The sequence below is a fragment of the Trichechus manatus genome, unplaced genomic scaffold (genome assembly GCF_000243295.1).
Source record: "Trichechus manatus latirostris isolate Lorelei unplaced genomic scaffold, TriManLat1.0 scaffold00020, whole genome shotgun sequence".
Classification (NCBI taxonomy): Eukaryota; Metazoa; Chordata; class Mammalia; order Sirenia; family Trichechidae; genus Trichechus; species Trichechus manatus.
The window spans coordinates 2,204,510-2,220,798 of NW_004443956.1; the positions used below are offsets into that span (position 1 = coordinate 2,204,510).

Consider the following 16,289-nt stretch of genomic DNA (forward strand, 5'->3'; position numbering starts at 1 on the left):
TAGCCCAGGTTCCCCATGTCCATTCGTCCAGTTTTCACGTCCCTTCCTGTTTTTTTGTCTTGCCTTTGGGCAGGAGTTACCCATTTGGTCTCGTATAGTTGATTGAACTAAGAAGCATGTTCATCATGTGTGTTACCATTTGTTATATAAGGCTGTCTAATCTTTGGCTGAAAAGTGAGCTTCAGGAGTGACGTCAGTTCTGAGTTAGCGGGGGGTCTGGAGGCCATAGTCTAAGGGATTCCTCCAGTCTCTGTCAGATCAGTAAGTCTAATCTCTTTTTGTGTATCTGAATTTTGTTCTATATTTTTCATCCACTCTGTCTGAGACCCTCTATTGTGATCCCTGTCAGAGCAGTTGATAACAGTAGCCAGACACCATCTAGTTCTTCTGGGCCCAGGCTGGTAGAGGCTGTGGTTTATATGATCCATTAGTCCTTTGGGCTAATATTTTCCTTATGTTTTTTTGTTTTCTTCATTCTCCTTTGCTTCGGACGGGATAGAACCAATAGATGTATCTTAGATAGCTACTTGCAAGCTTTTAACACCCCAGACACTATTCACCAAAGTAGGATGTAGAACATTTTCTTTATGAACTGTGTTATGCCAGTTGACTTACATGTCTCCCAAGATCATGGTCCCCAGCCCTCAGCCCTGTCACTTGGTCCCTCAAGGTGTTTGGATGTGTCTAGGAAGCTTCTATGACTTTGCCTTGGTCAAGTTGTACTGACTTCCCCTTTATTGTGTATTGTCTTTCCCTTCACCAAAGTTGACATTTGTCTTCTATCTAGTTAGTGATTTCCTCTCCCCATGCCTCCCCTCTCTCATAACCATCAAAGTTTGTTGTTGTTTTTTCTTTTTTGAGTGTTTTTATAGTACTGGTCTCATACAATATTTGTCCTTTTATGATTGACTTATTTCACTCAGCATAATGCCCACCAGATTCATCCATGTCATGAGATGTTTTGTGGATTCATCATTGTTTTTTATCGTTGTGTAGTTGTGTAGTATTCCATTGTGTGTAGGTACCATAATTTATTTATCCTCTCATCTGTTGGTGGGCACTTAGGTTGTTTACATCTTTTTGCTATTGTGAATAGTGCTGCAGTGAACATGGGTGTGCGTACGTCTATTTGTGCTCTTATTTAGGGTATGTTCCTAGGGGTGGGATTGCTGGATCATATGGTATTTCTATTTTTAGCTTTTTAAGGAGACACCAGGTCATTTTCCGTAGTGGTTGTACCATTTTACATTCTCACCAGCTGTGCATAAGAGTTCCAATCTCCCCAAAACCTCTCCAACATTTGTATTTTCTGGTTTTCTTTGTTGTTGTTGTTGTTGTTAGTACCAGTATTGTTGAGATGAGATGGTATCTCATTGTACTTTTGATTTCCATTTCTCTAATGGCTGGTTATCGAGAGCATTTCCTCATATGTCTGTTAGCCACCTGAATGTCTTGTTTGGTGAAGTGTCTGTTCATATCCTTTGCCCTTTTTGAATTGGATTATTTGTCTTTTTGTTGTTGAAATATTTTGTAGATTTTAAAGATTATACCCTTGCTGGATATGCTGTAGCCAAAACTTTTTTCCCATTCTGTAGGTTCTCTTTTTACTCTTTTGGTGAAGTCTTTTGATGAGCATCAGTGTTTAATTTTTAGGAGCTCCCAGTTATCAAGTTTTTCTTCTGGTGTTTGTGCATTATTAGTTATGGTTTGTATTGTGTTTATGCCATGTGTTAGGACCTGTAGAAAAATCTGAATTTTTAAATACATTTGGCAGTTGATGATGATGTATTCCTAGAACCACACTTTGATAACATATGCTAAGAGTTCAGGAGATACTGCTTTATGGAAGGCAATATATAGCAGTCACAGTGATGTGCTGTCAAAAAAGCCCCTGGAAATACATTGATTCCCGTACAGTTATTTTTATTTGCTATTCCCGATACATGTGTTCCATGATCTGGCTCTATTAGGTATTTAAAAACAGTATTCTCCACCAATTAAGACCTCATCACACTCAGTTGCTAACCGAAAGGTTTGAGGTTTGAGTCCACCAGAGGTGCCCTGGAAGAAAGACATGGAGATCTACTTCTGAATACTCAGCCATCAAAAACCTTATGGAGCACAGTTCTACTCTGACACACATGGGGTTGCTATGAGTCAGAATCAACTCAATGGCAACTGGTTGGTTGTTGATATACTGTAGGGAGAGTATCAATGTCAGTGTCTCGAGGAATGGTCGCATCTGTGCCAGGCAAAATTTGTGCTTAGGCAAAAGAGATTTGACCTTTGAAGGAGATATCATTAGTTTCTATAGAACTATTTTATCCTTTCTTGCACATTCTAGTTAAATCAGTTATGAATACTCTCCAGAATGTGAAATTATGTGGCACAAGAAATCAAGGAATTGGGCAGCAAAGCAGTAATGATGATATATATTTGGTTACCAGAAGATAATCTTTTGAAATTATTTTTCCATGTATAGGTAACATTGTGATATGTTGTACTTTCCCATCTAGCCACTAGAAAGCTTTTGGATGGACTACTTTTGCAGTTCCAACTTAGTTACACTTCAAAGGCCTTAATGTTTTGATAATGTTGCATTTAACTACAGATTTGAAATGATACAATGCTATTTTGTCGTATCATATTTCTATAGGGTAACCTCTGATTAAAACAAATCCTTAAACACTGTTTTTTCTTCTTTTATGGACAAATGCACGCGAGTTTTGCTGAATCGCTTGACTCCATGTTTATAACCTAGCAATTTAATACTGTTTTTCAGAAACAATAAAATGAAACCCCTAGGCCTTCTTATAGCCCTCCAATGCACTGATTCATGGTGTTTCGAATATTCATAAGTGTCTACAGTTTGTGGTTTTATTTGTTTGAAGATAATTATTTTGCTTCTTACATTTTTCAGGGCAAAGGTGAAATTTTCCAGGTTGTGTTCTAGAATACATTCACAGCCCCACTTTGTATTGTCACCACATAGGCAATTTATATCAGCCCTTAAGAGCTATGAAGTGAGTGTGTTATTTCACAAATTGACAGAGCAATTGTTCTGATACAGTAAGTGATACCACTGAGTATATTAAGCATATAATTCACAAGAATGTTTTTTTTTTTGAATTAGACTTTAGAGAAACAGTAGCTCTTTCTTCCTTTCCCCCCAGCGACTTTAACTTTTTCAAAAATGAAGCCAAAAGAATTTTTTCTATCCTATAATTTAAGCTGGAGAGTATGAATCAGTGAGTATTTGTCACCCTGGATTTTTCCTGGAAGAAGTTAATTTTTTTCTAAAGATAATCACTGGTAATGAAAATAGTTTTTTTCTTTGGTTGGTATTTGTTAAACTTTATTAAACACTTAAAAAATGCCTTGGGTGATTATAAAAATGATTTGTATTTTTTTACAGCTATAAATAAAAGCTTATATATGGATTTAAGTTACAGTTATCCTTTGATTTATGTTTATTTGGTAATGGATTTATACTAATGAATTATATTGATTTGATACATGTCTTTCCCCAAACCCTTTAAGACATGGAACAAAGAGGACTTGTACCCAGAAGGTGAACATTTTCTACATTTTAAAAATAACACTAAAAATTATAGATGAATAAAACTGATTTTAGACTATTTAGATAAAATATTTTAGGAAGGAAATTCATGAAGAGTTGACAATCATTGCAAGGTTAGAGGTAAAAGTCTACCAATGATTTAGTGAATTTAGTGTGGCACGTATGGAATTCACACTTAAATACGTTTTCGGTGCAAGATATTTCATTTCCTCCTTGGAATCATATTGTCTGGTTAATTAATGTTCATGTATACTTTGTCTTTTTGGATAGTCCCTGCCATTGTCAACACAATTACAAAACACAAGATCAATGGGTGTATATTTATATTACTGAATTCTAGAAGTCTTAATAAAGAAATAAAAATCCTACTTTCTCCTCTCAAAGCAAGCGTTCTTCTCCTTTGGGTCCCAAAAAGGGATTTCTGCATTGTCCTCCGAAAGAAAAGAATGTCTCTGTGTGAAAAATTTTAATACTATTGTCCTTTCTGATACTCAGTTTTGTTTTGTTTTCAAATCAGATCTGGAAAATTTTAAAACCAAAATGAGAAGTACGGTGTCAGTGCGTGAAGGCCAGGGAGTCGTTCTGCTCTGCGGTCCCCCGCCTCACTCTGGAGGTAAGAAGTGGTCTGTTTTTGCTGTGTATATTTATGGAATAAGTTTCAGGGCAAGTTCCTCGGCATATGTACTGTTATTGCTTCTGTAAATTACCCTGGGACACTTGATAACCCGAGCAGCATTGAATTCTGTCAACTTGAGTTGGAATATGAGAAACCCTACAAAAGATAGTCCATCCAGAGAAGTTTAGAAACATAATTAACTCATTCCATCAAGGAGAGTTTTCAAGGAAAGAGAGATCAAATTCATTTTGATTACCCACCACTGCTGAACAACGCTTTATCCTGACACCATTATCATTTGTTATTTCGTTTTACACCATGACACACGTTGAGGTCTTTGCAGTCTCCTCCCCTTCTCTCTCTCACTCTCACACACTCATACTCACACACCTACACATGCTCATTAACACATGCTGTTGGCTCTGTTTGCATAGTATATGTATATATGAAAATGGTACATGTATGTATATGTGTGCATATAAAATTATATATATACACACACACACACACACACACACACACACACACACACAAAATCTTGGAAACCCTGGTGGCGTAGTGGTTAAGAGTTTGGCTGCTAACCAAAAAGTTGGCAGTTCAGATCCACCAGGCGCTCCATGGAAACCCTATGGGGCAGTTCTACTCTGTCCTATAGGGTCATTATGAGTTGAAATTGACTCGACGGCAACTGGTTTGTTTTTTGTTATTATTATTATTTTCTTACATACATCATTTTCGTTGGAGTGTTGGAATTGCATGTTTAATATATATTGGTATAAATGGAAATATTACTCAAAATTCAGCAGCTTGACAAAATAGCTATCTAGAGTGAAAATGAACTTAAGCACATACAAAAATAATTTAATAAGCACTGCTGTTCTGTATGAGCCTGGAGTTCTGTGTTGATTTTACTCTCATGCTCCCTTTGCAAATTTGGTCACTTTTAGGAACAAAGAGGGCATTATTAATATATAAATCACTGGACTCAGAGAAACAAACACATACTGTTATTGAGAGGATGAGAATTACTGAGAGATAAACAGGTTAGAGAGGATGTTTCTGACCAGAGGTAAAACTGAGGAGTCTGCTTTCCATCGTGGTAGAGCTCATTCAAATAAAAATATGCTAGACTTTATTTGTACTGTGACAAAAAACCAAAGCCCTCTTTCTCAATGACCTACCAATCTTAATCACAAAACCCTTAACCCAATAAAACAAACATCTCCCATCTTTGGTTTCTAGCCACCTGAAATGTGGGAGCCAGCTGGATGCTGCAGATTTGGGACTTGACTGGCGGATGTGATTACCATGATGTTGGCTGGCATGAGTTTAAATGGGTTCCAGAAGCTACTTTTCATAGTATACATTTTGCAGGAATCTTGAAGTTTCATAGGATCTTTAACTTTGAAGGGAAGCATAGAATCTCTTCATTGCATATAAAATTAACTGAGCTCAAACTGGCTTGAAGAAAACAGGGAGTTTACTGGCTTACATAACTGGGATATTCAAGAAGCTTCTAGTACAGCTCTGTGGTCGACACAGATATACACCACCCAGAAGGACTTGCTTTGGAACTGTGGTGAGTGATCTTGATGGATGGTCTCTGTCTGTCAGCTCCTTCTCTGTCTGCTGCATCTGCACAGAGCAACTTTGCGTAAGGCCACACCCTACACCTAGCCAACATCTTGTGGTTGAGCAAGACATGGAAAGGCTTGGCTCTTTCTGCCCAATGCTGGGCAACTCTTTTGGGTAGTATTCACTCTAGAGCGTCCTGCCAGCATGACTAAGGCTTTGTTGAGCCACATTACATTTTTTCTTCTTTCTCGGCCCAATTCTTCTTCCTCCTTCTTCCTTTCATAGGTTTTGAACACTAATAAAAATTTATCCCAAGCTGTCTCAGCATCTGTTGCCTGAGAACCCAATCTGCTGCATCCAGGGGTTCAACCAATGTCTTGAACAATCTTTCTCTCTATGTCTTGGCTTTGCCTCCTTCAGTGTTGATTCCATGCTTGTGTAGACTCCTTTGGTGGCAGACGTGGCCCCTGGCAATCTTCAACGCTAAAGATACTAATGAACCAGAGAACTTGTTCCCAATAAAACCAAAAACCAAACCCATTGTCCTTGAGTCAGTTCCAACTCATGGCGACCACATGTGTTACAAAGTAGAATTGCTCCATAGGGCTTTCTTGGTTGTTGTCTTTACAGAAGCATATCACCAGGCCTTTCTTCCAGGGTACTGATGGGTAGGTTTGAAGGAGCAACCTTTAGGTTAGCAGTGGAGTGTAAACCATTTGTGCCACCCAGGGATTTTGTTTCTCATAACTCCAGCAAAATAGCAAGGGTGATTCTAATTGGATCAGCTTTGTCTATGGGATTACCCCAGTTGCTGAGGGGCAGAGTCAGCTTCACTTAATAACAGCCCTGGAATGAAGAAGAAATAGTTTTCAAAAGAAAATAAGGGTTTTATTATGAGAAAAAAGGGAGAGGAGTGTTAGAAATGTAACAGCTAGAACTACACTTAGTAAGGAAGTTTTGAAATAATTGAAGTTTATATTGGATCAAATCAACATATAATAATAGTTGGATAGTCTTCTCTATGATAAGTTTCAGAAATGTTGACCCAATTTAAGATTCTGAGTGAATGCTCTTTCTTAAGTACTTTATGATTAGATATCATCAGTGATAATAAAGAGGGAACCGTTTGGTTGACTAGGCATATACACAGTGAAAATGTCTTAATAAGCTGTTGAATGAATCTTCCTAATTCCATTAAATTGGAGAATTGATGGCAAATCACAGCTAACCTAAGTAATAGCATCCTGATTTCTCTTTACCTCTGATAACTTTGGAGCCCTGGTGGTGCAGTGGTTAAGAGTTACGGCTGCTAACCAAAAGGTCAGCAGTTTGAATCCACCAGCCGCTCCTTGGAAACCCTGTGGGGCAGTTCTGCTCTGTCCTGTAGGGTCACTATGAGTTGGAGTTGACTCGATAGCAACAGTTTTTTTTTTTTTGGTTTGGTGACTTAACGTATTTCTCCTTTTATTTTTAGAGTACTTGGAGGTGGGGCCTGTGGAAGTCAAGTAGGATTGTAGGTAAAGACGGAAAGAAATCTCCCCTGATGTGACCACTTGCCGTTAAGAACCTGGAAAATGTGCAGGAGAGCAAATAATGTTGAACAAAAACACTCCTCCCGCAGTGCTAGGTAGTACAGGAAAACCTTCAGGGCCAGAGTGTCAGAATAGATGCTGAAACAGGATTTTCATTGATCCTGCCTCCCTAAAATGCTGGGATATTCACAACTCCCATCCACTGCCATGACTCAATGGCTTGTGGGCAACTTGAGAACAGGGGTTATGTTAGTATTCGTTCTGCAACCCAGGTGCCTTGCACAGGCTGCTTTATAATAGTCAATATCAGTTGAATGAATGAATGAGCACATTCATGAAATGAATAAATGAATCCTTTTTTAGATTTGTTGTTGTTGTTGGGTGCCACTGAATTGATTTCGACTCATATCAACACCATTTAGCAGAGTAGAACTGCCCCTATAGGGTTTTCTAGGTTGTAATCTTTACGGGAGCAGAACACCAGGTCTTTCTCCTATAGAAATGCAGGGTGGGTTCGAACTGCCAGCCTTTCGGTTAGCAGTCGAGCGTGTAACCGTTACAAGAGTTATGTAATATTTATAATAAATCATATATGAAAATAAATAATTGTACATTTTTTGAAAATTCACCAGAAACTTTGTTTCCAGAGGTATAATTAAAAAAACCCAAACCAAACCCACTGCTGTCAAGTCAATTCTGACTCATAGGGACCCCACAGGGTTTCCAGCATTGTAAATCTCTATGGAAGCAGACTGCTGCATCTTTCTCCTGCGGAGCTATTGGTAGGTTAGAACCGCCGACCTTTCAATAAGCAGTCAATCGCTTTATCCACTGAGCCACCAGGGCTCTTCCAGAGGTATAAGCATTTTAACAATTAATATGCCCTGGGCACCAACCACACAGGTGAAGCCATGACAGATCAGAGTGACCTCTGCCCATAAGCAGCTGCCATCAGCCCTGCTCAGTCCTCCGTGTTGACCTGGGGACATAATGTAGTAGAGGGCCTGAGCCCGTCAGAGAGCAGCAGAAGCAGTGGGCCCAGGGTTTATCAGTACACGTGATATGTGGTGCTCCTGGCTGTCTTCCTGCAGGCCCCACGGTGTCTGCAGGACATGCAAGTGCCCATCTCTGAGTTCACCATTTTTTATTACCTTCATTCACTTCGTCTTGTTTCTTCATTTCTACCCAGTCCCTTCTCAGTGGCTGGAAATGTTTAAATTTGTTGTTACTTTCTGATTACTTAAGACAGCATTATATTTTATTCACTCATCATGTTCCCTCCTCTAACAGAGTAAACACAAAAATGCAATAATACAGGTAGTCCCCGACTTACGACCGATTCTGTTCCAACAACTCCATTGTAAGTCAGTTCTGACATAAGTCAAATACCTCTCTTTTTTTTTTTTTAGTTTCATTATTATTGCTTTTATTATCAGTATCTTTATAAATCTGACCTTTATTTGTCTTTGGGAGTTGGAAGCATCACATAAATTTACAGATATATTTTAATACACACATGCATACAAAAAAATACACAAATCATAAAAATTTACTCAGACAATGAAGCAGAGTTGGACAACATTGGCATTTTGTCAGTCGCAGTAATAACTAATGACAGTAACTCTAAAAATAATAAGTCTAATAATAATAACTTGTTGTCATTTTGTCAGTTGCAGTAATAACTCTAATAATAATAAGCCTGCTATGTGAGACATTGTGGAGGGTATAAGCAGTGCAACTAACAACTGATGCTTTTTATGGTACAAAACGCTGGATAAGATCATGCTATAGGCCTGGGCTATAATAACGTCAGCGTCAGCATTGTAAGAATGAAATCAGAGTTGTAACACTGCAACATGTCTTTAATACATATTACTATGATAAGATGTGCAAAAAAAGGACAGTCATAAGTGCGGTTCACTGTAACTCAAATATGTCGTACGTCGGGGACTACCTATAATAATGATGATAACCATGACGATGATGATGATAATTACCTCTCTTTACTGAGTACAGCTCACATGCTAAGGTTCCTGAGTGTCACAAGAAGTTTGCACAGGACTACTAACCTAAAGGTTGAGAGTTCAAACCCACTTAGTGGTGCTGTGGAAGAAAGTCCTGGCCATCTGCTTCCTTGAAGATGATAGCCAAGAAAACACTACAGAGCAGCTCTAGTCTGTAACCCACGGGGTTGCCTTGAGTGAGAATTGACTTGGAGTCAGTAGGTTTACTTACATGCTAAACAGTGTGTTAGGCCCTTTGTGGAAGTTAACTGCTAGTGAGGTTGTTTTGGTTAAGTGTATGAAGAGGAACAGGATGTGTGATAATCTAGGGTAGCATCTGGAAGCTCAGTCCAGGGACTATCACAAGGGTGAGCTCTCAGTTACCTAATGACTGAATGTGTTGGGTCAAACCTCTTGCTTACAATAGATGAGGCAGGAGGCCAAGAACTAAGCCTTAGCACCAAGCCTCCCAGTTTTTATTCAGGGCTACAAAGTGTGGCTGAGAAAGTGGCCTACCTCAAATCACAGAACTGTGCAGTAGGATGAGAACTTGGATTTGGATGCCCTGACTCCTGACCAGGCTCTTTCTATCATGTCACTCTACCAGCACCTCTTTGCCATTTTGTAAATGATCATGTCACAAAAATACAAAGAGTCCTGAATAATAAGCTCACTGTGCTGAGCCAAGGGTTTCTGATATTTCATACCCAAGGGAGCAGAGTTAACGTATTCAAAGGCACGGTTTACAGACAGAACACATCAGCAATGCCCAAAGTCACATTATAACTCGTGCATGCTCTAGCCCAGTGCTTCCAAGACTTTAACGTGCAAATGAATAAACTGAGGACATGTTAAAATGCAAATTCTAGTTCTGTGGGTTTGGGGCAGGGCCTGAGATTCTGCATTTCCAGTAAGCTGTAGGTGAAGCCTGTGCTGCTGGTCCGTGGATCGCAGTCTGAGTAGCAAGCTGCTAGCCTGTCCTCTGTTCCATTTCTGTAAGCTGGATCCCTGATGGTTTTCCTGTGACCTACCTCTGCTGTCCTCTCTCACTCCTTCCTTCTTCACTATCCCATTTCTCAGCCTGGACACTGAAATGTGTATGGCATGTCAGGACCAAAATATTCCCTCCCCACTGAAGGTTTTATTTTTTTCTTTGCAGATCAAGACTGAAGTATCTTTCTCAAAATTCTCTTCTTCACCCTGATTAATTCCCTTCTTTGGTGGTCTTCTGAGTCCCCAACATATTTATATAATATTTTGATGTCTCATAAAACTGTGGTTGTTATGTTTTCCCCCTTAACCTAAATAAGGGCTGTTGCCTTTGTAATGAATGTCCCAGAGTCCCAAGGGTAAAAAGGATCACAGTCTTAGCCCATACTTTCTCAGCCCCCAGGGACTATAACAAAGGCAAACACAACCTCTAATTTGGGGTTGGTTTACATCTACAAACACATAGAGAACCTTACCCAAAGCAGGCTCTTTGCAGATTTTGAAATTAGGTGATATGACCCCAAGTGCCCTGTAATAGGTGTTGATGGGATTCATCATCAGCTTGGCATTTAGGTTTCTGCAAAACCTGAGAATGTCTCAAATCTCTGGGCGAGATCATCCTTTTATTCTTTTCATCCCAATGCCGTGGAAATATGAAGACTCAAAGAAGCAGCAATTAGAGTGTGCCATGCACCTTTAATTCATTGGCAGAAGTGATGTGCCCCTGAACACCTCTGTCTTCCCTTCACTGCTCCTTGACCTCTCAGTGCAGGGGAGGAGGCTTCAGGAGTCCGCAGGGTCCTGTACTAGACAGATGTTGCTCATTTGGTGATTTTGGCATTGGGGATTTGGGACAAACACTAAAGATTGTTTGTTTGGTTTTGGAGTTTTGGTTTTTCCTGCAGCCAGAAGCATAACCTGTATGGACAAATGCAAAGCTGTTTTTTAAGGGGTAACAATTGCTGTTCCTACCGTGTTTATGTTTCCTGGGTTTCAGTTCTCTTATAAGCCCATGGTGAAATTGTATTAAAATCTTCTCTCTCGGTGAAACAAATTTATATGTGTCTTTTTTTATTTGGGATAAAAACCAGAAACGTTCTCCCTAAATGGATTAAGGTGATATACCTGAAAAGGGTCCTCTGAAGTATGGAAGTAGCACATATCATTCAATTCATCTAGGCAGATAATTTACAAGAAAGTGGCAGTGACCTGGAGCTAAGCTGCTTACGAGCAGTGGCTATTCATCTGATACCATAGGAAGGAAAAATTGTTTCACAGTGGGTGACAGTGCAGAATTTTTCCTAGGAGTCCCTGTAACCTCCAGGCAAAACAGATTGCTGTCATTTGCCAGGGGTCTTATCTCCCACTCATTCTGTGACATTTTCTGCCACTTCCTATTCGTTACTTTCTCAGTAGAACAAGCCAGCACCTCTCTGAGGCAAAGGAATTAACATCCCAAAATTAGTTGAAAAATTAGGTGTTGAGAAGCCAGAAATAAGGGACTGGACATAGGTTACCTGAAGCATAGCTATTAATATAGTTTGCAAAAGGATAAGGAACTGCGAATTAGCACAGTTACCGTTGCAGTTGCTGATGTGATCGTGATATCAATAGAAATTCAAATGCCCAAGAAAAATTACTCTATTATTAATAAGGTCATAAGACTAGTTCATGATAAATAGCAATTAGACAGGAATTCATGGGTTAATCAAGTTATGCCATACATTCTTGTTAATAAAGAACTGATTTTTGTGCAAGGATGGCTGATGACATTTATTCTGAGTAGAGTAGTAGAAGAGGCTTGAGTCCCCCAGTGTTTAGTCAACAAATGACTTTGGTCTCTGCTCCAGCTCCCCGTGTCTGTGCTGTGTGCGTGTTCTCCCTGAAATGGCAGCCCAGTACACTGCCATCCAGTTATAACAGCAGAGCCTTTGGGATGTGAAAAAGAGAATGCGAGATGCCAAACAGCAGGCAGTGGAGGCTGAAGCGACATTATGCTAAAAATTGCTTTGTAAATCCTGGTGTGACAGAGGTGAGAACTGTTACAACATTACCAGATGGCATGGGATTTACACCCTCTGTATCAACATCGTTATATGTTTATTTTTACTTCCCCAAGATAGATTAACCAAAAAACTAAAGTCATCTCAGGTAACTTAGAGGTAACCTGAAGAGAAGGTGCTGTGTTAGTTTCCGAGGGCTGCTATAACAAAAGACCACAAAGTGGACAGCTCTAAAGAACAGAAATGCATTGTGTCACAGTTCTGGGGGCTGGAAGTCCTAATGCGGAGCGTTAGCAGGGCCATGCTCTCTTTGTCTGCTCCAGGAGAAGATTCTTCCTTGTCTCTTCGAGCTCTGGTAGCCCCAGGCATTTCTTGGCATTCCTTGGCTTACAGATACATCTTACAATGGCATCTTCCTCTGTGTGTCTCTCTGTGGCTGTTCTCCTTCTTTATAAGGGCACCACTGAGATTAGATTAGGTCCACACTACTCCAGTTTGACCTCACGTTAATTTAATTAATAACGCCTTCAAAGACCCATTTCCAAATAAGGTCATGTTCATACCAGAGGTTAGGGCTTCACCATAAATTTTGGAGGACACAATTCAGTAACAGGTGCCTAATAGGAATTTTCTTCTCTGTGAAAATTTGTCCAGTTGCTAGAGCCTTTATCAAGGAGACATGACACATTGCCTAGTGTTTCAGGATGTGATTATGACCCAAAACAGTAATTTCTCAAAATAACGTAGTCTGTAATCTTTACATCATCTTCTCTTGTTACCAGGTGGAAGCCCCAGGTTCTTATTCTGCATGACTCGTCTTGGCCAATAAACAAGAGACGGAGGTGGGAGAACAGGAAAGGCACCTTTATTTTGTTGTACAAGGAAAATGGAGTCAGTCGGAGTTGGTGCTGCCAAGACTGCTCGCCAAGGGCAGGCAGGCAGGTTACTTTTAAAGGGGTTTACAAGTAGGGAGTTCATGCAAGTTACATCAGCAGCATTCGTAATCTTACTGCGCAGGTGCAATGGGGTTTACATATAACCTCCAAGCAAAAGCAGGACTCCATTGCAAAGCTGAGTGGAGGGGAGCCCAGCAAAGGAAATGATTTTGCAATACAACACTGTAGAGGAGGAAGCCAGGTAAAGAATACACAGCACTGTGGGGTTCTGTCTAACCTCTCCCACTTCTTTTTGGACATTGGTCATTCAAGACCAGTGTCCATTCTAAACTATAGCCTGGCTTGAAATTGTTTGGCATATTTTTGGGGAGGGGCAAATATTGAACCTAGGCCTTTCATTGTGGCTACTGACCTCTTGTTTTATAACTATTTACTAAATATTAAAAGAAAAAGAATGGCTTTTATGTCCTGTTTATGTGGATGTCTCCCTAAAATATTACCTTTTTTTTTTTTTTTTTCCAGCTTAGCTATTGTCTTTATACCTCAGGGCCCAGTTGATGTGTTCTTATGCATCTTTGTGTGTCCAGCTCCAGCTAGGTCACATTCTTTATGCTCAAGGACTGGGCATAATGGCTCCAATATTATCTCTTAAATCATTTTTTTCTTTTGATTGGTGATTGAAGATATTAATAACTGGACTTAGTCGAACCATTAGATGGAGGCCATGGCAGGCTCTTTAAACTCACGGTGCTGGTTTTCCACCAGATACCATCTGGTTCTTCACCAGGATCTTAAGAGCGATGTCAGTCGCATTGCTGAAGTGAGCAGATGCAATGTACATCAACATTTTAGCCTGAGGCCTTCTTTTGCCCTTTTAAGTGTATAAGACAATCAAAGATAAGGTTCATTATGCCTAATACTATCAGTATGCAGACTAAGAACATTACTTCCCTTGCATTAGTGATCTAGCCCATGTACTTATTCTTGATGGTGACCAACCAAAAAAATCTGGTGTTTTTAAGGGTGTTACAGTGTGTAACCAAGTAGCTTGCTGTCTAATTTCTATGTATATCCTGTTCTACTTTTCCTGTGTTATTTATCCCAATGCAACAAGAGGTATTTACTACATCACAGATGGCAGTTTCTTGGGCTAATAAAAAACTTAAGGCTATTTCGTTATCTCATATCACCTTAGCTAATAATTTCAGAGGTTACTATTGTGTTTTTATTTCATTAGCAACTTTGTCTGTTATTTGTCCCATAATGATTGATGAATTTCTTAAAGATTTCTCCAGTTCAGCTACACCATCGCTAGGAATTAAAGCTACCAACCATATCCTGAGTGTTGGACCAATGGGTTTCTTTTTGACTCTCATTTTATAGTGTGTAACAATTTATCATTACCTTTTTAGTATTTACTAGTATCATTACTATGAATATCTGAAGGTCATCTTAAAATTCTCAAAATGTCTTGCCCATGTATTCACCAGGAATCTAAACAAGAGATTGCCCACGTAAACTCACTGTCTGTTGGAAAGGGATCATTTAAAACCAGTGTAGTTGGATCCACCACACACAAAGTTTGTCTACAGGAAACAGAAGGTATAGAAAAATTCACATGCAACAACCAGATTTTCATTAGAGAAGACGTGATTAACAAGATGATATAGGATAGCTCTCTTGTTGGAGGTCTTCAGTTAATCTGTTTAAAACATACTAAGTGTTCTCGAGGGCAGCTGCCCCTTCTTGGTCTACCTATTAACAGTCATTGGTCACTTTCTCAGAAGCAGAAGTGTCACAAAACTGTTTTTATAAGAGAAGAACTTATAATTCAAGAGTTAGAATATCCAAACCCATTAGTTAAATAATTTAGGAGAAAGGAAAATGGTTTCTTATATCTAGAAAATAGGACCTTAAAACATCGGCAATATTCCCACATAAAACTCATAGATTCCTTTTGTTATTCAGTCTTATGTAGGTAATTTCTGTTCCACGTGATTCTGCATCAGCCACAGTCAGCTTCTGCATAGGGGTTCTGAAAATTTTATTCAGTCTAGTCACAGTCCTTTTCGCAAGACCAATATAGTCCATCTTTTTGTTAAGATATTTTGGTCAAACATTTTCAGCAAATCAGCAAAGTAAAAACTTATCTGCAAATGACAAAACTTAATATGGCCATGATTAACTTATAAAAATAATACTCTTATAGTGAAAGGTCTGACAGAAATTAATTACAAGCATAATTTAAAGTCCAAACAAAATCAGTGAAAAAAAAACTTTACATAAAAATAAATGTAACCATTAACTGTATTTTTTTTCTATTTATATATAATTTATTTTGTTGTTATTGTTGAGAATTTTCACAGCAAAATATACACCAATTTAACAGTTTCTACATGTACAATTCAGTGACATTGATCACATTCTTCGGGTTGTGTAACCATTCTCACCCTCCTCCTTTCTGAGTTGTTCCTCCCTCATTAACATAAACTCACTGCCTCTTAAGGTTCCTAACTTTTTTTTTTTAATTATACTTCAGATGAAGGCTTACAGAACAAATAGTTTCTCATGAAACAGTAGTACACTTATTGTTTTATGACATTGGTTAACAACACCACAACATGTCAACCCTCTCCCTTCTCGACCCTTTTTTTTTTTCTTTTTTTGGTGAAAATAAACATAGCAAAAGATACACCATTTCGAAAATTTCTACATACACATGTCAGTGACATCGACTAAGCTCCTTGAATTGTGCTGCTATTCTCACTTAAGATGAAGGCTTACAGAACAAAATAGTTTCTCATTTAACAATTAGTACACATGTTGCCCTATAACAATGATTAACAACCTCACAACACATCAACACTATCCTTACTCAACCTTGGGTTCCCTATCACCAGCTTTCAGGTCCCCTTCTGCCTTCTGGCCCTTGTCCCTGGACTGCTGTGCCTCATTATTCCCATTTGGTTTTCTGGGGCTGTCCACTCCCCGGGTGAACGGTGAACCTCGGAAATGTCTTCACCACTGAGCTAAAAGGGTGTCTGGGGGCCATACTCTCGGGGTTTCTCCAGTCTCCTTTAGGCCAGTAAATCTG

The 16,289-nt window shown here is 39.2% G+C and overlaps 1 protein-coding gene across 1 annotated transcript in view; it reads left to right on the plus strand.

Moving 5' to 3' along the window:
* Positions 1-4,105: 4,105 nt before the first annotated feature.
* Positions 4,106-16,289, plus strand: part of CNTN3 (contactin 3) — a 207,183-nt gene continuing 194,999 nt past the window's right edge. Inside the window, exon 1 of the mRNA XM_023727915.1 lies at positions 4,106-4,193. Coding sequence (XP_023583683.1) covers positions 4,121-4,193 — 73 coding nt within the window. The 5' untranslated portion in view covers positions 4,106-4,120. The remainder of the gene's footprint in view (positions 4,194-16,289) is intronic.